The sequence below is a fragment of the Ilyonectria robusta genome, assembly GCF_021365365.1.
Source record: "Ilyonectria robusta strain PMI_751 chromosome Unknown BGZ61scaffold_3, whole genome shotgun sequence".
Classification (NCBI taxonomy): domain Eukaryota; kingdom Fungi; phylum Ascomycota; class Sordariomycetes; order Hypocreales; family Nectriaceae; genus Ilyonectria; species Ilyonectria robusta.
Window position 1 is genome coordinate 553,032 of NW_025764437.1, and position 22,625 is coordinate 575,656.

At 55.1% G+C, this 22,625-nt stretch overlaps 11 protein-coding genes across 11 annotated transcripts; 2 read left to right on the forward strand and 9 right to left on the reverse strand.

The window, feature by feature from the left end:
- Positions 1–945: 945 nt before the first annotated feature.
- BGZ61DRAFT_473153 (phenolic acid decarboxylase, bacterial) lies at positions 946–1,488 on the reverse strand (the record flags this gene model as incomplete). Its single annotated transcript, XM_046248424.1, has 1 exon — positions 946–1,488. The coding sequence occupies one exon, from the start codon at positions 1,486–1,488 to the stop codon at positions 946–948; it is 543 nt and encodes a 180-aa protein (XP_046109203.1).
- A 1,534-nt stretch (positions 1,489–3,022) lies between these two features.
- BGZ61DRAFT_442519 (uncharacterized protein) lies at positions 3,023–4,640 on the reverse strand. The gene is made up of 2 exons (XM_046244745.1): positions 3,954–4,640; positions 3,023–3,820 (listed from the first exon to the last, which is right to left on the reverse strand). The coding sequence occupies exons 1-2, from the start codon at positions 4,471–4,473 to the stop codon at positions 3,486–3,488; spliced, it is 855 nt and encodes a 284-aa protein (XP_046109204.1). The 5' UTR covers positions 4,474–4,640; the 3' UTR covers positions 3,023–3,485.
- A 15-nt stretch (positions 4,641–4,655) lies between these two features.
- On the reverse strand, positions 4,656–6,194 carry BGZ61DRAFT_124390 (uncharacterized protein). The gene is made up of 3 exons (XM_046237068.1): positions 5,799–6,194; positions 5,393–5,721; positions 4,656–5,338 (listed from the first exon to the last, which is right to left on the reverse strand). Exons 1-3 carry the CDS (start codon positions 5,979–5,981, stop codon positions 4,825–4,827), a joined length of 1,026 nt encoding a protein of 341 aa, XP_046109205.1. The 5' UTR covers positions 5,982–6,194; the 3' UTR covers positions 4,656–4,824.
- Positions 6,195–6,366: 172 nt separating this feature from the next.
- BGZ61DRAFT_473156 (uncharacterized protein) lies at positions 6,367–7,574 on the reverse strand (the record flags this gene model as incomplete). The annotated part of the gene is made up of 4 exons (XM_046248425.1): positions 6,367–6,704; positions 6,787–6,892; positions 6,989–7,263; positions 7,526–7,574. 4 exons carry the CDS (start codon positions 7,572–7,574, stop codon positions 6,367–6,369), a joined length of 768 nt encoding a protein of 255 aa, XP_046109206.1.
- Positions 7,471–7,956, forward strand: BGZ61DRAFT_124365 (uncharacterized protein). Its single transcript, XM_046237066.1, has one exon. The coding sequence runs from the start codon at positions 7,638–7,640 to the stop codon at positions 7,914–7,916; it is 279 nt and encodes a 92-aa protein (XP_046109207.1). The 5' UTR covers positions 7,471–7,637; the 3' UTR covers positions 7,917–7,956.
- Positions 7,957–7,995: 39 nt separating this feature from the next.
- BGZ61DRAFT_473157 (chaperonin 10-like protein) lies at positions 7,996–9,132 on the reverse strand (the record flags this gene model as incomplete). Its single annotated transcript, XM_046248426.1, has 2 exons — positions 7,996–9,051; positions 9,124–9,132. The coding sequence occupies 2 exons, from the start codon at positions 9,130–9,132 to the stop codon at positions 7,996–7,998; spliced, it is 1,065 nt and encodes a 354-aa protein (XP_046109208.1).
- Positions 9,133–9,892: 760 nt separating this feature from the next.
- On the forward strand, positions 9,893–10,594 carry BGZ61DRAFT_124368 (uncharacterized protein). Its single transcript, XM_046237067.1, has one exon. The coding sequence runs from the start codon at positions 10,049–10,051 to the stop codon at positions 10,511–10,513; it is 465 nt and encodes a 154-aa protein (XP_046109209.1). The 5' UTR covers positions 9,893–10,048; the 3' UTR covers positions 10,514–10,594.
- A 53-nt stretch (positions 10,595–10,647) lies between these two features.
- On the reverse strand, positions 10,648–11,533 carry BGZ61DRAFT_442524 (uncharacterized protein). The gene has a single exon (XM_046244746.1). It carries the CDS (start codon positions 11,165–11,167, stop codon positions 10,676–10,678), a length of 492 nt encoding a protein of 163 aa, XP_046109210.1. The 5' UTR covers positions 11,168–11,533; the 3' UTR covers positions 10,648–10,675.
- A 368-nt stretch (positions 11,534–11,901) lies between these two features.
- BGZ61DRAFT_124415 (uncharacterized protein) lies at positions 11,902–13,153 on the reverse strand. The gene is made up of 2 exons (XM_046237070.1): positions 12,111–13,153; positions 11,902–12,054 (listed from the first exon to the last, which is right to left on the reverse strand). Exon 1 carries the CDS (start codon positions 12,948–12,950, stop codon positions 12,123–12,125), a length of 828 nt encoding a protein of 275 aa, XP_046109211.1. The 5' UTR covers positions 12,951–13,153; the 3' UTR covers positions 11,902–12,054; positions 12,111–12,122.
- On the reverse strand, positions 13,154–15,363 carry BGZ61DRAFT_124414 (Sodium/hydrogen exchanger family-domain-containing protein). Its single transcript, XM_046237069.1, has 5 exons — positions 15,211–15,363; positions 15,087–15,155; positions 14,914–15,020; positions 14,266–14,834; positions 13,154–14,221 (listed from the first exon to the last, which is right to left on the reverse strand). The coding sequence occupies exons 1-5, from the start codon at positions 15,272–15,274 to the stop codon at positions 13,357–13,359; spliced, it is 1,674 nt and encodes a 557-aa protein (XP_046109212.1). The 5' UTR covers positions 15,275–15,363; the 3' UTR covers positions 13,154–13,356.
- Positions 15,364–16,495: 1,132 nt separating this feature from the next.
- Positions 16,496–20,065, reverse strand: BGZ61DRAFT_473160 (uncharacterized protein; the record flags this gene model as incomplete). Its single annotated transcript, XM_046248427.1, has 4 exons — positions 16,496–17,563; positions 17,613–19,296; positions 19,346–19,611; positions 19,820–20,065. 4 exons carry the CDS (start codon positions 20,063–20,065, stop codon positions 16,496–16,498), a joined length of 3,264 nt encoding a protein of 1,087 aa, XP_046109213.1.
- Positions 20,066–22,625: the final 2,560 nt, after the last annotated feature.

The window sequence follows — 22,625 nt, forward strand, 5'->3', positions numbered from 1 at the left end:
ACGGGGGATTGAATGGCTGGAGGAGGGATTACAGAAATGATTGCAGATGAGTTTGCAGAAATGAGTGCAGAACAGCTTGCAGACGTGGTTTGCAGAACAGTTTGCAGTCCTAGTTTGCAGCACAGTTCGCAGCTGTCGACCACGACACGACAACAAAGCAGAATGCCACCAAACAGAATGCCACCAAGCAGAACAACAGTCCAGTAACAAGCCCGCATCCATCTAGATCAACAACATGGTGCCATTCACAAACTCACCTCCAATCACCACCAGGCCCACACCGACTGGCGGCATGCTCTGCGGGAGACTCCCACGCGGCCCCTCTTATTCCCGTCGGCCCCCAGCACGCTGGCCTCTTATACGTCGCCTGTTCTCGACCGCCTTTCCAAGAGTCAGTCACAAGGGAAAACATTCGCGGCGTCGGCATTGGGCCTGTCTCATGCCCGTTTCGATTGCTGCGATTATGACGAATACCGAAATAACCCGGAGCGAGCGAAGATTGGAGTCTCTTGCCCGAGTCAACCACTGCTGTTGAGACCTGACCAACTCCACCGCATTCACCCGCAATGACTGTCGCATTGCGGGAAGAGCAACGGCCAATTGATCGCTCATGACCTGTCAGCATGTCGAAGCGCTTCGTTACAGCAGGTCTCGCACTTTTGTTATTCCGTGAGTTAGGTCCTTCTGTGTGACTGGTAAGTTAAGATAGCACCAGGGACGAGGACGGTCAGAGATCAGACCATGGGGACCATCCCGCGCAAGTGGGGTCATCCAAAACTTCCCACGATAGTAGCTCTACGGAGTAATCGCAACCCAGTCTCACAATTGCTGCAACAAACTCGAATTGATGAATTCAACATAATTTCTTTCCGGCCATATCTATGCGCCATCTCGTCGCTTTCAAATATCCCAATTGTACCCTACTAACACCTCCTCCTCATCCCACTAAAACGTAGGGTCCGTCTCGAGAATAGGCACGAGGTCACCGCCGCCCTTGTGCTTTTCAACAATCTCGGCCTGCATCGACAGCATGAACCTGTCCGTCTGCGTGCCCTGCTTTGCCAGATCCCTCCACCGCTGGAAGTCGTCCGCAATCCTCTTGTCGCCGCGGGCTGCCTCGGCCTGTTCCCAGTGCCCCTTGGAGAAGGCAAGCAGGGCCGTCACCTGCTTGCCGGGGATGTCGTACACCAGAGACACGACGGTGCCCGTCTCCTCGAGCCAGTTGATTTGCCAGAGGTGTCCGGGTCGGATGCATTGGTATGAGACGGCTTGGTAGTTGAGACGCCCGGCGAATGGGCCGCCGTGGATTTTATACACGAGGCGAGTATCTGAGAAGATCCAACACTCGTAACGCCATTTGGCTGGGTTGCCGTTTTCATCTCGTCCGTTGTAGTCGTATAGAATGCGAGTGTTGCGCATATCATCCTCAAATGACGGGTCCAGCGTGGACGTCGTCAAGAGATGAGGTAGGGGTACGATTCGTGACATGATGAAGAGGATAATCGGTAGAGTTGCTGGCTAATAAGGATCAGAGCATAACCTGACGAAATTTCTTTCAAGTGATTCGGGGCTCTTTCAGCTTTTATACTTATCTCAAGTACCAAGACCTGACTTGCGTAGCTTGTCGCGTACTAGACACACTTCCGAACAATTGCGAATTCCGAGCATAAGCTTTCCGAGTTCTAGGATGCCAACTGCCGTTGATCCATTGAATTAAAACCACGGACCCTGACTTCGGTCCTATTGAACCAGAACGGCGTACGACCGTCCATGCGACGCCGCTCTCTTACTCCGGAGGGCCATCAAAACAGGAACATCCCCGAGGCTCCACGCAATACCACCCTACTGCCTCCGCTCCCGCGCGCTTGCTTCCGAGATCGCGTGCTCATACTCTTAAATGCTGACTATTCAAGGTGCGCTTTTATCTCGAAACCATGTCCCGCGTTGGCTATGTAGTATTGGTAGAGTTTCCTAGACGTTTCCTGCTCTGAGACTGACTCCACGTGGCTCTCATGCTAGGATCGGCGTTGATGTGGGATAACCCGGATATCCTTTCTCCCACAAGTCCTTATTTATTCGTACGATAAAAACTTGAGGCTTTCTTTGCAACAGTTCAACGCTTCGGGATCCTCCGAACGTTACGTAGCCCATCCCCACCTTTCCGACAAACATTGAAGCAACATGATGCGATGTAGTGGGGTCCCAAAGTGACCTGACACGATTGTCAAAGTCCCGCCTTCCTACTTGAGAGAAGTTATTAAAGCATGCAACGCAAAAGCCTCCAGACCGTATAGCCGGGTGGCGAGATGCACATTCACTCACCCACAAACGCCCGGTTACAGTGTCGGTAGCTGTCTCGGCTGTTCCCATGCATGTAGATGCCGTCAATTATATGCGTATAATAAGATCTCTAACCTGGGATCCGGAACGAAAGCGGTTTCTTTTACCGAAAGGTTTACAGCTAGGGATCTGGTATCGTGCTCTTACCATATCTAAGCTTTTCAGATTGCAGGGTTGCATCTCATCAACCAGTAAAGATCTCACCAAGATATACTTTCAAGTCTTGGTCACCGATCTGAACATGACAAATGTGCATGCCAAGGTGGACAACTACTATACGTAGTAATTGATCCGCTTAGATTTCCTGGCTAAGAGGCTTTCGGTTGCCGAAACTTTGATCCGCTTCTGCCAACATTCCACGCCGACGCGGAGCACCTTTTCGCTCGTCATACGGCCAGCTTTCTATGCCCTAGATGCCGCATTATGACTGCAATCACCCTTCGTCTCAAGCCATATATTGCGTCGTCAAAGGGAGTTAGTTTAGCTTATAAGTTGTTAAATAAGCTTTACACGACGGTGATGACGGCACCATAACTTTAAACTTTGTGTTACATGAGAGGACCACGAAACTATCTACCTCTGCGCAAATTTCGACACATCTGGTCTGAAAAACGACTGTTTTGCATGGCCCATGGGAAAATATGTATACAGGTAAGATGTGAATGCAAGTTACTCTAAACACGCCCGACCTAAAACCCTTCCCTTCTTCTGTCAGGTTTAATACCCTATACACAAGCCAACCTGTGTCGATTTCACATAGATATAATAACACATTCCAAGCCCATGTCGACATCTGCCTGTCTAATACAGCTGATTGGTTGCGCATAATATACGATAACTGACCCCTGAGAGTGATCTGCCTCGATCAGAAGGATTCGCCCGCATATCCCACTTATTCCCGAGGCTGGCGTCCACATTTGGGACCAGTGTCTTTTGCTCTTCTTCCATAGAAGTATTTTGTCTCTCGTCTTTGTCTTTGTCTTGTCTTTATCTTTTGTTATTCGTACACATACCCGCTCAACTTCTGTTGTCAACTGTACAATGCCCCCATATATCAGAGCGGCGTAGATTTCAAGATCCTCCCAAGAACGCCACAGATGCAACATCAACCACCGCTCCCTGTCATACAATCCCCTCACATTCGTTTATTTTGACTTCTCACCTTCCATCGGTGGCCGGTCCTTGGTCGTCAACCCATGTATCCTCTCCCCGCGCTGCTCCATCTCCTTCTGTCGTGATAGCCGCACGTGCTCGGGCAGACCCCACCACTCGCGCATAAACTCCTCTTGGGCGGCGGCCACCTTGTTCTTGCGCTCGCGCTCGCGCTGGCGCTCCAGACGCATCGAGAACCACTCCACGCGGGCGGCGTCGTGCTCGTCCTGGGTGGCGTGAAGCTTCATGCAGTTGTTCATGACCCGGTGCTCGGGGCGGCAAACGAATGAGACGGTAAAGGTTCGGCCGAGGGCGCATGCAGCGAAGGCTAATCAGGAATCAGGCGTTAGCAGGAGGATTCATGGTGGTCGGTCCCTGAGAAAAAGAGTCCGACTCCGGCGGGGTGGTCTGATGTGGTGCTATGGCGGTGTCTGCGGGATGCCGGGCGGCGATCGACTCACCCTTGATTTCCTCGGCGCATAGGCTCCGTACTCTCTGGTAATAGATATCTCGGACCTGGGCCTCCTGCGAGGCCGAGAGAGGCAGGGGATTCCGTGAGGGCACTCCGAGCTTCTCCCTCTCTGCGGGCGGGTTCTGGGCGGCCATGGCGGCCATGGGACGAATTGCGGATCCGGGGTTCGAGTTGGCGCGCTGGAAGACTCCCAGGCGGAAGTTTCGATCGTCGGGGGTTCGGAGCGGGCGGTTTGTTCTGCAGGTCGGCGACGGGATCGCGGGCTCGTCGGGGCGGGTTTCTGCGCTGCTCGGGGAGCTAGCGGATGAGGAGCTTGCGGGTTGCACGACGTGAGGCCATCGGCATGGCAGAAAGGGCTGACCGCCTTCTGTTTCCGGGCCGGCTCGGAGGTTAAGTTGCACCACCGCCTGTCTCCGATGCAACGTTATGAGAGGGGTTGAGTTTGAGATGTATTGATATTTATGTTCGGAATCTTGAGCTGAGGTTGAATTCAATTGAATTGAGGGCATGTGGTGTTAGTCTGGTGTTAGTCTTGAGTGTTTGAGTACTATCTGCTGGAGCCGAAGGCGCATCTCGCTACAGCACTCACATCTTTACAACAAAGCTATAGCCTCTATAGAAGGACTGGATTTCACCACAACAGAAAGGAGTCATTTAGCAGCTAGTTTATGGATCGTGTTTTATTTAATTATGTGTTCAAGATAACATGAAATAGATATCGACATCCCCGAGCTTCTTAGTCCCAATTTCCGAACATCAGCATGTGCTGCTTGCGTGTACCCAGTTGCAAAATCTAAAACAAACTCCGCGCGCCAATGCCTCCATATTTGTTCGTACAGCTCATATTTTCATCACCCACTCTAGTGCTGAGGGGGATAAGGCTGCTGGTACTGCTGGGGAGGAGGAGACACAGCGGCGGGAGTCTGGTACTGGTTGTGGCCGTCCAGCTCACTGCTGTAGACGGTAGAAACGGGCTGGCTCTGGCCGGTCATCTGGGGTGAGATGGGCTGCTGGTAGGGCTGCTGCTGGGGAGGATATTGGCCAAAGTTCTGCTGGTCCTGGGGAGGAGCATAGGCCGGCTGTTGCTGATAAGGGCTCTGGGGCTGCTGGTAGGGTTGTCCCTGGGGAGGGTATCCGGGCTGCTGGTATTGGCCCTGGGCGTCCTGGAAGTCCATGGGGGGAGGGGGAGGAGGAGGCTGGGTCTGGCTGGGGTAGGTCTGGGGCGACATGGGCGTGGACTCGGCGACCTTGTTCTCCATCTGGTAGTTGTTGTTGGGGGTGGCGGGAGTGGTGCTGCCCATGGCGAAGCGGCCCTCCTTGCGGCCACGGAGGAACATGATCAGGGTCCAGACAAAGCAAGCGACGAAGAGGACCCTATCCAGGGTGTTAGTTGACTTGGGTATTACTCATGTTCGTCAGGCAACTTACCAGACCAGGGCGCCAAGACCGGCAATGGCAGCAGTCATGGCGAGACCACTCTTGAAGAGGATGACATTACTGCGCTCCACGAGATCAAAGGCGCGCTTGCGGCTGCAGGTTTTGCTGTCGAGGAGGCTGCCGTCATCGTAGCAGTTGGTGACGGTGACATCGTAGACGTAGCCAGCGCGGCGCGCAGCCATGGAAGCAAAGGCAGCCAGCCACAGGATCATCAGCAGGGCGTCGATGACAATGGCGGCGATGATGTTATAGGCCGAGTAGAGCGAGGGGATCTTGGAAGTAAGGACGATGTAGCCGACACCAATCCAGGTGAACAGGGACTGCGACACGCACAAGTTAGAAAAAAGCTTCGGGCGAGGGGATGTCATGAGGCCTCATGAGCGTGTGCGAGACGTACAATGGCGAGCGAGAAGCCCTCCTCGGGAAGGTAGGCATCGTGCATCAGCGTTGCGCAGAGGGCGAGGATGATGAGGGAGAGGAGAAGCTGGAAACCGCGGACGACGGTGACCCAGAGAGGCGCCTGGAGAACATTGTCGGCGGCGGACTTTTCCTGATGCGACTCGATTGGACCGGACTCCATTGCGGCGGCGGGAAGTGGTCGAATTCGGCAATCCTTGTGAGATAAAGTGCTGATGCTGATGCCGTCAACCTTGTAAGTTGATTGGTCCCGGGCTTGTCGCGGGGTGTTGAAGGCGATATCACACGGCAAGCAACAAAGCACACAACACAAGTTTTCGCACTTTGAAATAATTCCCAGTCCTGTCTCAACGCGCCCTCGACATGAGCGTGTCGAGCACTTATACACAATTCCCCATCAAACGCCACGGCGCTGGGTCCTCAGCCCAAGGCAGATTTCCGGGCCTGGGCTTGCACTGGCGCTATGCCGGACAGCGGCGTTAGCGCCTCAGCCGCACCGTCGGTGGCCACTGACATGTCCCCCGTGGGCGGCGCCGGTGGGGAACGGCTCAGACGAGGGAGAGGGCTAGAAGCCTGGGAGCCCTGGAGCCCTGCGAGTGAAGCCTTGTTGGGAGGTTTGGGTTACGGCGTAGGCAATCGGGCGGCGGGATATGCGCCATGCGTTGCGGCGGACATGGTGCAGGTGGTGGTGGAGTGCACACCAGGTCCAGCCGCCAAGTGCCAGCGGCCAAGTCGCGATCCGTAGGGCGCGGCACAGGCGTTGGAGCGGGCAGTGCCAGCCTGGAATATTGAATATTGGCTCCATCTGCCACCCCCTTGCCTGGCCTCGTCCGGCACGCCGGCATCGAAAGAAGCGAGTCCGCCCAACTGCCAGACCATCCAGATGCTAAAAAAGAGTTTCACAGCGGAGGATTAAGCCCGAGCGGCTCGCACTCGATTCCTCATTCGATCACGTCCTAATCTCCCACCTGATTCTCCACTTCTCGCCTGTTTATCAGTGACTCCCACAGGCTGTTGTTCCCAGCCTCTCCCGCGCAGATCTGATCTAGGGAATCTCGGGAGGCCAACGGCGGGCTGTGTATGTCTAGATCATACATGCACATACCTGGGGGAAAGAGGGGACAATAGATAGGCTCGTGTTCGTGCTACGCATCACAGCCGAGCTCTTACAGACGGGAGAGAGACGGCAGGATTTTGAGCCGAGCTCCACTGCCAATATCCAAGTGCCGGGATGTCAGGGAGATGCTGATGAGGCCCTGGACTCATGCCCTGGACTCCTCGTCTGGAGTTTCCTTTCGCAGGATGCCATTGCAGCGGCACGAGCATGGTGAGGGCATCCAAAGACGGAATGCTGCCGTCGGCCGACTGCTCTGCGCTGCCAGCAGCAATTATATCCGGCCCGCTGCTCATTGGGCCGTTGTCGAAGCATGGAGGCTGTGTCGTCGCTGCAGCCAAAGTCTTGTTTGGCGCCCAGGTGAATCAATGTCGTAGGAAGGCTGAAGCCACCCCCTGTTGGCTGCTGCAGGCTGCGGAACTAGACACGGAACTAGATGCGCAGGGCGTTATCGCAGGGCGTTAATATCACAAGGCCAGAGAGCCTAAGTGAGTAAGTCTAAATCCATCTGGCCATGGCTTGTGCATCACGAGCTTGCCGACGTGGTACTGTGGTATGCATTGTGGACACTGCCAGTCTCGGCACCTACGTACGTAGTCGGTTCTGCACTGCTGAAACATTGATGATTCGTGTAAGCGTCATGTTTGAATCGTGCCAGAAATGGCCATGGTATCTTGTTGGCTACTTATAGACTTGTAATTGCACATGGCGTTTTGTGGCTTGCCTATTGCCATCGTGGCCGTAGGCTTGTGTTTAAGCTGTCCAGTCGAGGCCAGCATCAAAGCCTGGCGTCGGACTCGGCGTCAAGCCCTGTTCCTGTCAAGCATTTCGCCCCTGGCCCTGCCGCCGCCCATCCTGCATCCTGCCCTGCCAGGCTCTAAGTTAGTTCCTAGTCGGCGCCTTGGCCATTTTGAGCTCTCCCGTGTTTGTGAGCGAGGATCCCCGATCCACTCTCAGCTGTCGCCTGCCGCCTGTCTAACATGACAGGTTCACCAGTCTGTTGGAGTCGCCGTTTCTTCCCATCCGTGATTCCCGTCTGTCCGTCTTGTCTGCTTTTGCCAACTTACAGAGTCTCGTTGGGGCCGGCAATCAGCACCTTGATCGCCTCGCCCTCCTTGACCTTCTTGAAGGCCTCCTCGGCCTGCTTGAACTCGACGGTGCCGGTGACGAGCTTCTTGACGTCGACCTTGCCGCTGGCCACCAGCTCGACGGCCAGAGGGTAGTCGCCGGGGCCGTAGCGGAACGAACCGCTGACGGTCATCTCCTTGATGCACATGGCCATGATGGGGAAGGTGATGTCCGACTTGCCCATGCCGCCCTGCACGTAGTGGCCGCCAACCTTGACGACGTGGATGCTGGCCTGGATCGAGGGCTCGGCGCCGCTGGCGTCAATGACGACGTCGGCACCGTCGGGCAGGTCGGCGAGCTCCAGCAGCGCCTTTGCGTTCTCCTCGGGGGAGATGCGCTGGGAGGTGTAGATGTGGGTGGAAGCAAAGTCCTTGGCGAAGTCGAGCTTGGACTGGACAATGTCGACGCTGACAATCTTGGTGGCGCCGTAGGCTTTGGCAACGGCGGCGCAAAGCAGACCGACGGGGCCGGCGCCCATGACGACGACCGAGTTGCCGGGCTTCACGTTGGCCTGCTTGACGATGTGGACCGCGACGGCCAGGGGCTCGATCAGAGCACCCTCCTGCTGGGACACGTTGTCGGGCAGCTTGAAGCAGAAGTCGGAGGGGGCGACCCAGTATCCGGTCAGGGTGCCGTCATAGGGAGGGGTGGCGGCGAAGACCATGTCCGGGCAAAGATTGTACTTGCCAGCGGTGCAGTTGGGGCATCGTCGGCACGGGTATCCAGGCTCAAGCGCGACGCGGTCGCCGACCTTGAGGGTGGTGACGGCCTCACCGACCTCGACAATGGTACCGGACGACTCGTGGCCCAGAACCATGGGGTCCTTGACAACGAACTTGCCAATGGCGCCGTGGACCCAGTAGTGGACATCGGAACCGCAGATGCCGGTGTAGTTGATGGCGACGAGGACGTCGTGGGGGGTCTTGAGGGTGGGCTTGGGGCGCTCCTCGAAGGAGACGTCACCGGGCTTGTTGAGGACGAAGGACAGGTTCTACACGGGCGGTGCCGGTCAGCGAATCTGCAACGATGCCCGAGCGGGCGGCGAACTGGGGGTTGAACGTACGCTGGCCATTGCTGCGGTTGGGTGGATGAGTTGGGGTTTGGATTGGTGAGAGAGGGATGACGGAGAGGAGGGGAATCAGGAATTGGCGCCTGGTTTTATTGCGCTCCTGATCTCGGTGGGTATCGTGAGGCTTGAGGAGGGTCCCTGGCTAGCCAAGTTGTTGAGAGACGGGGGGGTTATCGTGACGTGCGGCAGTGTGGGTGTGGTGAGAGTATCGTCGCGGGACGTTTTGCTCGTTTTATATCTTTTCGCGGCGGGGGAGTTGTTTTCAGGATGCCGGTCTCCATCCGGCCGGGGAAATGTTCTGATGAAGGCGACTGCTGCCGCTCAAATAGAATGGCGAGATGGACTGATGAGGGCAGCCATGACGGAGCTGTGCAGTCCATCCAATCCATCCCATCGCATGCCGCCCTGCCGCGCTTCCATGTTTTCTCACCTGCTCACTCACACCCCCACGACGGACGCGGGGCACACGGTAATGGCAGGTTCTGGGTACTTGGAGGTCAGGTTCCCCAGGAGGACGGTATGTCCTGTTTTGGCGAAGGCGGTGAATCGCAGGGCATGAATGCGTCGTGTTCAAGCCAGAATTCTGCCGTCACCTCCATTTTCTAGACCTGGATCTCAAGTACCTTTGACCTCGCCTTCACTGACGGAACCCGCGATGGACCGCAAGCCAGGGGGAGCTCGCACCAATGCCGGGAGACCTGGCCTGCAAGACTCGACCCAGGAAGAGCTGGCCGGCCCCACCACCGCACCACGAGCACCGCCAATTTCTCTCCCGCCTCTCTCCTTCAGGAGCCTCCAACGCCTGCGCCAGTCCCGCGCTACGGAGGGCAATGGCTTTCGGTGACGGGGGCGCTTGAATCGAAGAGCGGGTTTGCTTTCGTGGGACGGACCAATTTAGCCAGCGCTTTTACCCGCTCCAATGGCTGCCGAGGGAGCTGGAGATGATCCACTGGGCATAGGTCCGGCCGTCGGTGAGTCGCAGAGATGGCTTCGTAATAGCTGTCGCGAGGGCCGAGTTGTTGAGGAGTGGATTCCGCCGTGTGCCTGTGTGTGCCGGTGTCTACAGTATCTCTCTGTGTGTGCTGTCAGATGTCTCGTGTTTGTCGGCATGTTGCGTAAAGGTGTTGTTGGTGTGGGGAACCATCCCTCGCCTATCGCCCGGACCGGGACAGGGAACCATCTCTCGGGAGACTGGATGCGACCTGGGAGCGGGCTATCGATTCATCTCACAAGGAGACCGCGTCCTACAGTTTCCATGACCCGAGGCCGTGCTCGTTCAATGCGATGCTGTCCTCGCTGGTTCCTGGTTCCCAGTCCCTCGCATGTCGTTGATCCCAGCATTGGAGCCGCGGCGGGGGGAGGTGGCAGCTTCCGCGGGGTCTAGGGTGGATGGGTTGGCGTGAGGCTTCAGGGGGTTAATTAGTGGGCTTTTGCACTTGACGGGTGCATGGACTCACTGTCTGAGCGCTGGAGTGATCATTGCTCCACTGCGCGAAAACGGGACAGAGGTTCAAAACGCTCAAGACCAGACGGAGACTTCAACCGCCTATATATATACCTGTTTTCCTGTCGTATGTTGCACGCAGTTCTTACCGAATGGTAACAACCCTGATGGCTTTCGCCGTTCATTCTCTTTACAGGCGCGGGAAAGAAACCACCTGGCAGCCGTAGCCCGGTGGACAAACCCAATGCCGCCAACACCATCTGCGAAAAAGGGACTGACCGCCACACCCGGCAACTCGACTTGCAGCTCCCGGTTCCGAGCAAGGGGCAGTAGAGCTCGATATTTGCTCCTACCCACACTCGATCCTATTTTCGCTGAAAATGTGCTCGTTTCAACCATCGCATCACGCTGTGGCGTGGCCTTCGGATCATCGGGGCAACGGATACCATGCATGCATGTGCGAATGGGCTCAGAGGCGGAAGACGCATGTTTCTGCGGTGCATGTCGTGGCAGACATCGTACGTCTACGGCGTGTGATGAGACAATTTGTCCTCGTTTCATCCTGAGGCTGTTGCCTCCTGTCCAGAACGTCATGCATCTTCGGGAGACGGGAGGTTTTCCACAACCCTGGTCCGCATCGATCTACATACACACATGCTCGGCATTTTGTAAATGCCACTAGCACATGCATGTCCTGATAACTCTCATGAGATCATGTATCCTTGCCCTTTTAGGACAATGCTTCTAAATGCACGCCTTACATACATGTGGTAAGACAATTGTATGCACATGTGTTACGTCCATCTCAGCTTGCCCCTAGCTAGCTTCGTGTCAGTGTTTCTACTACTATCTTGGATTATTGTTAATTATGCCTCACTCAAAACACTGCATCTGCCATGGGATTTAAATTGTGTTGTTAACTAAGCTGAAGATTTGACATACCAAATAATCTACTATGGCGAATTTGTGGCTAGTTTCATCAAGAAAAAACAACGCCGTTAATATTCATAGTGTTACTAGTTTGGGGCATGGGGCATGATGTCCGGCTCGACTAACTTTCGCTGCCTCCCTCATTATTCCCCAGTCTATTGCTCTTCACCTCACGGCTAAATACACATTCCTCGCCTTTGGTGGGCCTTCAATATCATCCGGACGGCTTCTAATCTAGACTATTCTGCTAGCAGCACGCTTGGAGTTGGTGGGCGGGGGCTGAGTGGGACTCCTCCGGTCCCGGGCCCGGAGCAATGAGAGTCGATGGCTCCGCCGGTGGCACGGAGGTTCCGGGATTGGCCCGATGAGAAATGTTCACGGCACACGATACCGCATGATGCTGGCGCTGAAATCCGAGCGTGAATCTTTTTAAATCTAAGGTACAGTTGTAATCTATCCGCACCAATATGCCGGCTACCTGCTCCAGAAGCCCAACTTTGTCGTTTGCCATATTCTCATGTTTGTGTTAGATGGCCCTATCGTCTCTCATCACGTCATGCCCTGCCCCCCCCCTCACCCCCCTCACCCCCACGCCTTATTTATCATCTTTAAATCCTTATCAACGCCCGCTCCTCCTCATCATGATCCATGACCCAACTCCCACCGCCATGGCACTGCCAACCCACGGCATAACTACCTTGAGGGCAACCAACACGTTCTTCTGGACCTTGCTCACAATCACCCGCCGCAGCTCCTCCGCCTCGTTAACCCACGGGAACTCGACGTCCGGCTCCGGCTTGTCGAGGAAGTCGCAGAGCGGCTCCCATCCTTCGCCCATGGTGTACTCGAGCAGCTGGCCCGGCGGCACCATCTCGCGGATCGTGCGGTGGTGACGGTCGTACGCCTCGCGCGCGTTTGCCCGCAACTCTTCGACGTTGTGTGCCTCGAATAGGCCGAGAAGTTGCTTCCGCGAAGCGACACCTGAGTACGAGCCGACGAGCGGCTCGATGACGGAGATGGAGAACTGGCCGAACGTGCTCCAGAGATTGCCGATGACGCTCTCGTTGAGGCTCTTCCACCACTTGTCAAAGTCGCGCACGACGAGGAGCACCTTGGCATCAGGATACGCCTCGATGAGCTGTGGCGCGAAGGCGGCGGCCACGTCGGTGACGGCCTCGCAATGCCCCCAGAGCTCGTCCCATTGCTCGCGGGTAAAAGGCTTGCCCGTGTACGTGGGGAGCACAGGGAACGAGGCATCGGCGGCACGGTCCAAGATGGCCCAGTCGTCCATGTCATCGAGGGCCTTGATGCCGTGGTATACGTCCTTGTAGCCCAGGATGGTGAGGGCTTCGGCGATGGACGCGGTTCCGGTTCGCATGGGGCCCAGTGCGAGGACCTTCATCTCTCGCTGCAGCTTTGCCGCGGGGGTTGTTGTGGCTGCGGTCATGATCGCGGTGATTCTGAAGTTTCTGGTATAACGAGTGATCAGAGTCTGATCCTCGAGTTCGCGGAAAAGAGTCTGTAAGTTAACCTTTGGGCGCCGATTTACACCCAACTCAAGGTCAGAGTCATGATGAGTTGGTCACTAGTGAGCAGCCCCACCGAAATCCTACGTCGAGTTCCCGCTCTATCTTCATTCTATCCTATTAATCTAGGAGGAACAACTCACACGGCCACGTTTGAGGCCCTTAATACTCCGCATGCTCCTGGCAATTGGTCTCTCGCGATGTCCCAAGGCTCCAATGGTGCATGGAAAAGCAGACCGCTCAAAGAATAAAACACACGAGGGAACAACAATGCTAGCGTCTGAAGTTCTCTCAGATGTCCAAATCACGTCCCTGTTCATCACGACGCTAAATTACGTGTCGCATGGTCGCTCGTCCCTCCTCCCGCTTTTCTTCCATCTCAGTTCTCTCCTCCGTTGTGTTCGGGTCATCAGCCGATGACCCACCCCTTCGCCAGCTCTCAAGAGTCGGCAAATCAACCGCCTCAATCGGTCGACTGAAGCGGTTATATGCGATAAGGGTATCGGAACCCGTCATTGCAGCGTTGGCCGGGAGTGCTTCTCGGACAGACGAACACCACATCTCGATGGCATCGTCGTGAATGGGCTTCACGCCGAGGTACCTGTAGAGAATGTCCAACGCGGGTATTGACAAGCCGTGAACAACAATAGAAAAGAAGACGAGCCAGTACACAATTGGCCCGAGGATCTCCACCAGGTGCGTTTCCTCGGCATCGCCATCACCGATATCAGGAAACAAACGGCGCGCATATTCGACGTAGAAGACAGCACCTGCACCGATGGGACCAAAGTAGCCCATGAAAAGTGCTTCCTTGTAGTTTGCGCAAACGGGCTTCATCAGCTTGTACGCGGCAAGAACAGCTGGGATCCGACGGAACAACAGAACCAAGAAGCCTAAAAGGAAAAGCCGCCCAATAGTGAGGCCAGTTCCGTCTGGATCATGGAACTCGGCCCATGGGATGATGGTTCCAATGTAGAAAAAGCCGCCAAAGTTTAGAAGCGCGGTAAAAACCTGGTTTACTTCGTCGTGGCGCCGCTCGGTTTCTTTGAGATAGTGGTCATCCCAGTTGAGCGCACACCCGGCCACGAAGCAGGCCAAAGAGTCGTCGGTCCCGATTGCGCCGCAAGAACCGACAATGAACATCCCCAACGCAGAGGGGAAGAGAAGATAGGATTCATTGTCAATCCATTTCCTAGACCGTTAGCCGTGTTCGACTGAGTTCGTTGGAAGGCATACTTCTTGAGGCAAAACCGAATGGCTTTACAAGACCCGAATCCAATCACAGCCCCGTATAGGACAGACAGCAAGATCATGTAGAGCCATGTCTCAAGAAACCATTCCTTAAGGGCGACGCCAATGCCGGCGCCTAGACGCCCAACTCCTTCGGCAGGGAGAAGCTCAATTTCGTTCGAGGTGCCTCCATCTTCCCCTATATCATGGACGTGTCGCATCATGTAGACAGCAATCATCAAAAACGGGAACCCGAATCCATCATTGGCACCGGCCTCGGAGGATATGATTTCTCGCAGTGGCCGGGCAACAAACATATCGGCAAACGGGCCCTTTGCAATGGCTTGTGAGAGAACGGGATCCGTGCAAGTGACGCAGGCTGCGATGACGAGAGCGGGGAGTATGGTCAATTTGGGAGTCGTTGCTAGAACACAAAGCGTAGTGGCAAGCCACATCATAGTCATGATCGGGAGCAAGCACATCGCCATTTCTTTCCCCCGTACCCAAAGGTAGCGAGATGGGAGCTGGTAGCCTGCGATGACAAGCTGGAGTCCGATCATGACCCGTGTGACGCCCTGCGAGAGTCAGCATCGTATTCATTACCGCGCCGTTTGTAGATGTGCAAGTGATGCCCGCATTCTGTAGGAAGCGTACCAAGGTGATATCGTGCGTCTGGTCCTTCACTGCATGGCCCCATTCCTGACTGTCAATGAACTTTGCTGCTACTGGTCCGAGAGCTATACCCATCACCACTGCCGGGACTACGTACAAATAGAGTCAGTCAATTCTTTTATCGCACGAAGGTTCCATTCCGATGTAAAACTTACGGGCTACCCCCAGGTACCAGACCTGCTTGATCATAACTGAAATGAGGCCATAGAGGACAATTAAGGCGCCTATAGGAGTCAGTTTGGCCACAATTTTGCTCGATTCAAGTCATCGTGATCTCACCCAGCGCCCCAAGGACAATATTGAGATCGCATATGTCTAGAGAAGGCATCTCAAATGGCGTCATTGCTTTAATAGACTTGAATATGCCAAGAAAAGATCGAGGCTCAAACGGGATCTAGAGCCAGAAAGGACTAGGAAGGGTAGATATGTGCCGAGCCGCCTCAGGACAAGGACACCCCCACAGGCGATGATGGCACCGGAACCATCTCCCTTGATCTACAAGTTCCATCACACCCAGGTCCCAGGAGACAAGACAAATAGTGGGACGGGTAAGCCATGATAAGGACGCGGCCAAGGATGAATGCCGCTAGCCGAGGAAGGGAATGCGTACGACTCGAGATACAATGGGACAAGCCTCCCAAAGTGCTCACAGAATGTCTCGTCACGGATTCCCGGCGGCGCTGCGACAGTATCGACGTTGTGCACGGCACCGAGTTCCCGGCCGGTCCGAATGTAAATGAGTGGCTCCGTTGGCGACCGGGTGTGGGAGACACTTCGTGGTTTGGTTCTTGGGGAGACATGCCATTTGAATCGATTACGAAGAGGCCTCCTTGTCAGGTTTCTATCCTGTCTCTTAGGCGCCCGCAAAACAAATGAGTCGCTGGCGATCGTAATCGGGCCTGAAAGTAGCCATGTCTTAGACCAATGGCCAAATTACCGTATCTCGGAATCTATTCCCAGGTACTAGCTAGTAATTTAATCATGCTGCTCCCTAGAAATTACGTAGCCAACATCAACCTGGATGACTTTCTCTGCTGCGGCGAAATACACTCCAGTCATTTGGCTGCTAGTTATCAACATTAAACCGCCCACCGCCACACGTTTTTCATACAAAAGTCCCGTTGGCCCGACACTTATGGCTCTGTTTGGTCATAAATTTCATGAATCCAAATTGGTCAGTTTGTAGGAGTATGTTGGGCTCCTTAAGGTAGGTACTTTTGGGTTCGAAATTCCATCCATCACTGCATAAGGCTGGCTTCAAGTTTCATTCTTCGTCATCCTCCTGGCCTCACACCTTCCGCCCAGTCGCATCGTTATCGTCGCCATCTTCACCCTCGGAGGGACTTTGACACGATTCGGATAATCCGGCATAGCATGGCTCTTTCTGTTATATTCAGATTTGTTGCACCGCCACCACTTGAACCAACGATGCCATTGTCTCGTGGTCCTGCGTCGCGCATCGTAAAGGCGCACCTTGCTTCATTGTTTGATACGAACTTGATAAGTGGACGATGCCTTGCATGTGTAAGTCTCACCACTCTAGGGCCGGCCCGCGCCTTGGAGTTCAAGGACTAGACTTCTTCTGTGCCGTGGCAGCCGGCGGAGGCACGGGGACCTTCTCGAGGCCGTGACGAACACTGACATCGCTCGACCCAGGCGAGCTGAGATATTCTCCGAACGTCCGCTGTTCGATATCTAGATCTCTCCAGCTCACTCCGTTGGCCCGACGGGCTTGGATACGGAAGAAAACGCGTTTGGCCCACTTCCAAAGCTCAACACCACCGAAGAACAAGCCGGCGCAGACAAAGACAATGCCCCATTCCCAGCTGATTCCCTTGTGCTTGAAGACGACGGTGCTGATAACTGGGATGTAGATTAGAGGGAACAGCGTCACAAAGCCGAACATGATAGCCCAGAAGAGGAACTGGTTGCGCCAAATGTCGTGTATCCACTGAGTGAAGTACAGCTTGGAGCCTGGTTGCATGCGGAAGAAGGACCGTCGCTTGTCAATCATCTCCCAAGCCAGGAACAGTGAGAACCAGGTGAGGCAGGCAAAGGTAGTGGCACGCGATCGGAACACGGTATCGCAGGCCTCACTGTATCGCTCGTTGCAGCCCTCCCCGAGATTACCGTCGCCCCAGGCATACAGGCGCAACACAAAGGAACCAAGGCAAAGCGCCGCGATCCAAAGGCCGTAGACGATCATGTCGCAGATGAGCTCCAGAGTGAACACGCCGGTTTCGAGAGGCTGCGGCGGCCTGCGAAGAATGTCGGGCACGGCACGCTCAAAACCGAGACCCATATCAGGCATACCAGAGGTGGCCATGATAATCCAAACGATCTGCACGGGAGCCAGAGGGAAAACTGAGAGACCTGTTCGGTCCTTGAATGCTAGACCGACAAGGAGAACACAGGCCTGTGCGACATTGGTGGCCAGGACGTGAAGAATGAACTTTTGGATGTTATCAAAAATCCGGCGACCCTCCTCGATTGCCGCAACAATTGAGGCAAAGTTATCGTCGGCCAGAACAATGTCGGATGCGTCCTTTGCGACGTCAGAACCAGCCTGGCCCATAGCGATTCCGACGTCAGCACGGCGAAGCGAGGGTGAATCGTTGACACCATCACCAGTCTATTCTAGTCAGCAAACATCCCATCATTCTTGGGATGCTACAACTTACCATGGCACAGAACTTCTTCCGGCGGTGTAAAGCCTCGATCATTCGGACCTTGGTGTTGGGAGCACACCGAGCAATTACAAGTGGGAGGAACGGCAATTGATCGACTTGATCATCCGAGAGGCCATCGAACTGGGTAGCAGTCATGACCATTGAGGCCGCGATATCATGGGCCACAAGATCCATTCGAGTGGGTAGGATCCCGACCTCAATAGCAATGGCCTTGGCGGTTTCGGGATGATCTCCAGTAAGCATATGAACGGAAATGCCGGCCTCGTGGCACTCCCGGACGGCCGGGGCAGACTCAGGACGAGGAGGATCGTAAAGGCCAACGAGACCACGGAAGACAAGGTCGCACTCAACCGTGGTACGGTCGACCTCGTCACCCTTCTTCAGATCGACGTGGTAGGTCTTCGATGCCAGGGCCAAGACACGCAAGCCCATACCAGCGAAGGCCTCCATGTTGCGGAGGATCTCCTCACGGAAGTCGTCCGTAATAGGGATTTGATCATCCGAATCAGTAGGGCAGTAGGTCGAGCAAGCTCCGATAACACGTTCAACAGCGCCTTTGGTGAAGGCAAAGAGCTTGCCCGAGCGATTGTCCCTCATGATGACAGACATGCGCTTGACGTCAGAATCAAAAGGCAGTTCGGCGACCTCGCTGTACTGGTTGTGCTCATCATGGCTGGTGAGTTTGAGGCGGTTCCAGTCGAATCGAGAAGCAAGGACTTGGATAGCAATCTCAGTGGGGTCACCACGAGCGTGCCACTCGCCATCCTTCTGGACGACAGTCGCAAGATTGGCTAGTGAAGCGACCTGGAGGAAGCTGGTGAGGCCACTGGCACTCTGTGAAAGCAGGTTGGCAGCTGTATCAATAACACCACAGGCATCGCCACCCTGCTTGAAAGGGATATGGTGCGGCTGGCGAGGGTCGTATCGAATATCACCAACAGTGGGATCGAAGGGAGAAGACGAATTTTCAATCGTGTAAGTTCCCTTGCCGGGCATCCAAGCGCCGCGAGCCACCATCTTGCCCTGGGTGAGGGTACCGGTCTTGTCAGAGCAGATATCCGTGACCGCACCAAGAGCCTCGAGAGACTTGAGGTTTCGAACAATGACGTTGCGTTCCACCATTCGCTTCGTGCCGGCAGCCATAGTGATGGTCAGGACGACGACCAGACTAGCTGGGATCATAGAAAGACCCGTGGCAACGGCGTAGATGACGACCTGTTGGTGACCGTCGAATTCATTGGCAGCGAGCACAATGATGGCACAGATGACGGCAACACCAAATAGGAGAATAGCCAGCCTGGAAAGCTTCTTCTGTAGAGGAGTGCCTACATTGACACCCAAGAAGCGACCAATGGCATCCGTGAGAGTCAACGTGTAAGCCTCGAGATATCGGTGCGGTTTGGCCGACCCATCAGTCTTACGTTTGACGGGGCGGACCTTGCTATCCTTCTTTCGAAGGGCATTGGCAATGGCACCAATCTCGGTGCAAACGCCAGTAGCAAAAACGATACCCTTGGCACGGCCCTTGGTAACAGTGGAAGAGCTGTAGGCCACGTTGAGACGATCACCAGGGCCGGTATTATCCTCGAAGACTGCATCCTCATTCTTCCTGACTGGCAGGGACTCGCCGGTCAACATCGCCTCGTCCGTTTCGAAGTTGATAGCCTCGATGAGTCTAGCAAAGTAAGATCAACCGGCCAAGTACCAAACTATAGGTTACTTACCGGATATCGGCCGGGATTGTGTCACCGACCTTGATTTCCACAAGGTCGCCGGGCACAATGTGGACAGAGGGAACAACCATGGAGTCTCCACCACGAATAACGGTTGCAGTGGGGGATGAGAGAGATCGGAGGGAGTCCATGGTCTTCTCAGCCGAGTACTCCTGGAAGAATCCGACGACGACGTTGAGCATAATGACGAAGGCGACAACACCGCCTTCGATCCAAGATTTAATACCAAAAGAGACGGCCATGGCAAGGATCAAGACCTTATCGCGGCATTAGTCAGAGCCTTTCAATCCATATAGGTATAGGATGTGGATAGGGTTATGCAAAGCACAAGAAACCCTCTGTGCAGGTTCCAGTTGCGAGGATACAGAATATGGTGGCAGTAACGACAGGTGCAATGTAAGGGGGGGTTGAAAACAGCCAGACAAACAAAGAACAAGAAAAGAACCCCGAGGTAGAAAGACTCACTAATGTCATGGCGTTGGCCACCTGGGCCAGGATGATCTTGAGGGGTTGGATGCCTTCGGCATCACCGAGATCGTTATTTCCAAACGTTTCCAACCGCTGGCTGGCCTCGGTCTCATTCAAACCATTCATGATATCAGCCTTAAGCTCCTCTGCTACCTGGTTAAAGGAGAGAGCGTGAGCAGGCTGACTCATGGGGGCATTGCTCTGGCCAGAGACGTGAGTCTCCGATGCCTCCACTTGGGCCATGGCTACGGTCGACACTGACAGCGCGTGTCAGCAAGCCTAGTAGTGGGCTGTTGTTGTAAGGTTCTTGTGAGAGAGGAATGAAGGTATGCTGGTACCGGATAACCCTGAAGCCTACTTGGATTCCTGGGAGGGGGATTCAAGAAGCCTCGAGTTTGGCGATCAGGGGTGGATAAGCAAAGAATCCATGGGAAGAAAGACACCAAGGAACAGAAGGAACAGAAGGGACACAGGAGGAGCTCAGGGTTGGGATGACGACATCTTATAGTTGCCAGCGGAGGACCAGGACAAATGTTGAGGCAGGCTGTTATCTCTGGCACCTCCGTCATGGCGCGACTCCTAGAGGATGAGTTTACTCCAAAGACCCCCGCAACGCCAAGGTCGGTCCAATTTTCCTTCTCTGCTTCCTGTGTTTCTTCCAGAAAGGCGGGGTTGGAGATTGGAGCGAGTGTCTTGGCGATAGGACGGAGTTCTTGGTATTGTTGTCATAGCCGGCTCATCCGCCTCCAGAACCGGGACTGTCCAAGGCCACCGGTGACAGCTCCGGGAAGGTAGTGTCATGTTGTAACATGACGAAAGCTAATTGGCCATGGTTTGCGCCGTTCTAGACGGCGTTGGGTATCTGGAGCGTCTCGACGGTCGGGCACTCGCCGTTCGCACGCCATCCGGCCGGTCGGAGCAGTGACGCGGCGTGGTGGGCTCGGCATCAATTGGCGGCTGTGAGTGGGCAACGGAGCCTTGGCCGGGCCTTGGCCGGGTCTTGGGAGACCGGGGTTTCGTTGCTTTTGGGGCACCGAGCCCGCGCGCCGAGCCTTGGAGGCGGCGATGCTGGCCCATGAGCGGCCGTGGTGTTCTTCAAGGCCCCACGAGGACTCCATGAAGACTCCGTTGCGGCCACCGAGGGTGGGTCTACGCACAGGACTGCATTTGGGATTATATTAGGAGCCGACTGTAGACGGCCCTGGGATGTTCTCGGGAAAGATACGTAAGCGATCATAGCACACACCCCAGGAAGGGGAAGAAGGGGGTGTCCTGGAGGGTCGAAGGATCATGTTGGTGTTCTAGGCATTCTGTGCGAAGCGGCCATTGGGTTGATTCGTTTCCAGACTTCCACATGGCTCCTCAGAGCGGCATGTTGGACCCAGCGAGTGCGAGGGGGTTGCTCCGGCCGTTGTCCGGCGAGAGGTTGGTCGGGGACAGCTCAAGCAGAGCCAGCAGAGCCTCCACCCTCCACCAAGACGTTCGTCCTGCGTGGTCTCGTGACCTCATCCATGGAGATTAGATCTCGATCAGATCTCGACAACGGCTTGTTGTTGACTAGAGGACGGCATCATGATTTGGCCCATCTTCACGGCGCGGCGCAGGCACTGCCACAATCGTGGGGACACTCTCGAAGACTTTGGACTGTTAAGACACAGAGTCTTATCTTTGCCTAGAGCTTCAGGATACCTTAGCTAGAGGAAGTACCATGTCGTTAGCTGCTGCAAGAGCCGGGGTATGTTTCCAGTGATGGAGACGCGCATACGATGGATCCCTAACAATTAACTGTGGCTATTACTCCATACCCTGTTATCATCTTATTTCTCATGTGAGCCTTCTGCGCTGTTTCTAGAACAAGTCCCCGCATGGAGGTACCTTGTACGTAAGTTTGAGTCCACCTGCATCTCTGATCATCTCTCTAAACGTGACAATAAGCTTAAATCGCCGACTCCTGGACCAGGCTCCGCTTCTTAGATACGACCTTAGGCAGCGTCATCCGCCCCGTTGACATAGCCGCATCTCCAGGCGTCTCATAACGTCTCCGGGCGCTCTAGCGCCTGTCAGGGGACCCAAGAACACGCAGCATCACTTGAGGCTACTGGCGGGCGACACGCGGGTCACGTACGGTGAATACGGATCCCTCGCAGGACGGTTACATGTCTTCATTGGCCATGACGCCGGAACGGTCGGCCTTTGCACAGAAATCATCACAGCCGTTGCGGAGGTGGCGGAATAGTACGGGTGATGGGCGTCAATCACATTATGCGGTCCGCTGGTGGCTGAAGGGGGGCCACGACAAAGTCTGCACCTCAGCAGGGCGGTGACTTGGGAATATTGTGACAAATCCCGGCGCCGGGGTGACGGGATCAGACTGGAGACCGGGGACGGGAATCTGGGGATGGACCGATTGTGAGGCTCCAGGAAGCCCAAAAGCGCCACTGTCAAGTCCAGAACATGAGATGCGAGATTGGGCGTATCTCTCGGATACTCCCGCCCCTTGCTATTAATTTAACCTGCCAGCTGGATCTCATCAGAGGCAGATAATGGCGAGCAGACTCAGGGGCGTCTGCTGTGCCGTAGTTGCATCGGAGAGCCATCTGGACGGTCACCACAGGCGCACTCTAGATGCGAACATCATTGTCTCGGGTCTTCTCGGCAAGGTCTGAGGATAGGCATGCAGGGTGTCATCGTCGTTGGCATCGTGACAAGGCAGAATTCATAACCCAGTCGATCCTTCAGGAAGCGTCAACCAGGAGCCACTTAGGCGGGACCTTGCCGATCGCCTTTAGCCTTTCCCATCAAT

Excerpts from the sequence above, each read along its gene's own strand:
- BGZ61DRAFT_442519 (XM_046244745.1), bottom strand. The coding sequence starts at position 4,473 with ATGCCCTCAATTCAATTGAATTCAACCTCAGCTCAAGATTCCGAACAT. Across the intron at positions 3,821-3,953 it reads ATGCGCCGAGGAAATCAAGG|CCTTCGCTGCATGCGCCCTC; the intron begins GTGAGTCGATCG and ends ATTCCTGATTAG.
- BGZ61DRAFT_124365 (XM_046237066.1), top strand. The coding sequence starts at position 7,638 with ATGGCGTTTTGTGGCTTGCCTATTGCCATCGTGGCCGTAGGCTTGTGT.
- BGZ61DRAFT_442524 (XM_046244746.1), bottom strand. The coding sequence starts at position 11,167 with ATGACGTTCTGGACAGGAGGCAACAGCCTCAGGATGAAACGAGGACAA.
- BGZ61DRAFT_124415 (XM_046237070.1), bottom strand. The coding sequence starts at position 12,950 with ATGACCGCAGCCACAACAACCCCCGCGGCAAAGCTGCAGCGAGAGATG.
- BGZ61DRAFT_124414 (XM_046237069.1), bottom strand. The coding sequence starts at position 15,274 with ATGACGCCATTTGAGATGCCTTCTCTAGACATATGCGATCTCAATATT. Across the intron at positions 15,156-15,210 it reads TATTGTCCTTGGGGCGCTGG|GCGCCTTAATTGTCCTCTAT; the intron begins GTGAGATCACGA and ends TGACTCCTATAG. Across the intron at positions 14,835-14,913 it reads AGACGCACGATATCACCTTG|GGCGTCACACGGGTCATGAT; the intron begins GTACGCTTCCTA and ends TGACTCTCGCAG.
- BGZ61DRAFT_124390 (XM_046237068.1), bottom strand. The coding sequence starts at position 5,981 with ATGGAGTCCGGTCCAATCGAGTCGCATCAGGAAAAGTCCGCCGCCGAC. Across the intron at positions 5,722-5,798 it reads AGGGCTTCTCGCTCGCCATT|TCCCTGTTCACCTGGATTGG; the intron begins GTACGTCTCGCA and ends TGCGTGTCGCAG. Across the intron at positions 5,339-5,392 it reads GGTCTTGGCGCCCTGGTCTG|GGTCCTCTTCGTCGCTTGCT; the intron begins GTAAGTTGCCTG and ends CACCCTGGATAG.
- BGZ61DRAFT_124368 (XM_046237067.1), top strand. The coding sequence starts at position 10,049 with ATGGCTGCCGAGGGAGCTGGAGATGATCCACTGGGCATAGGTCCGGCC.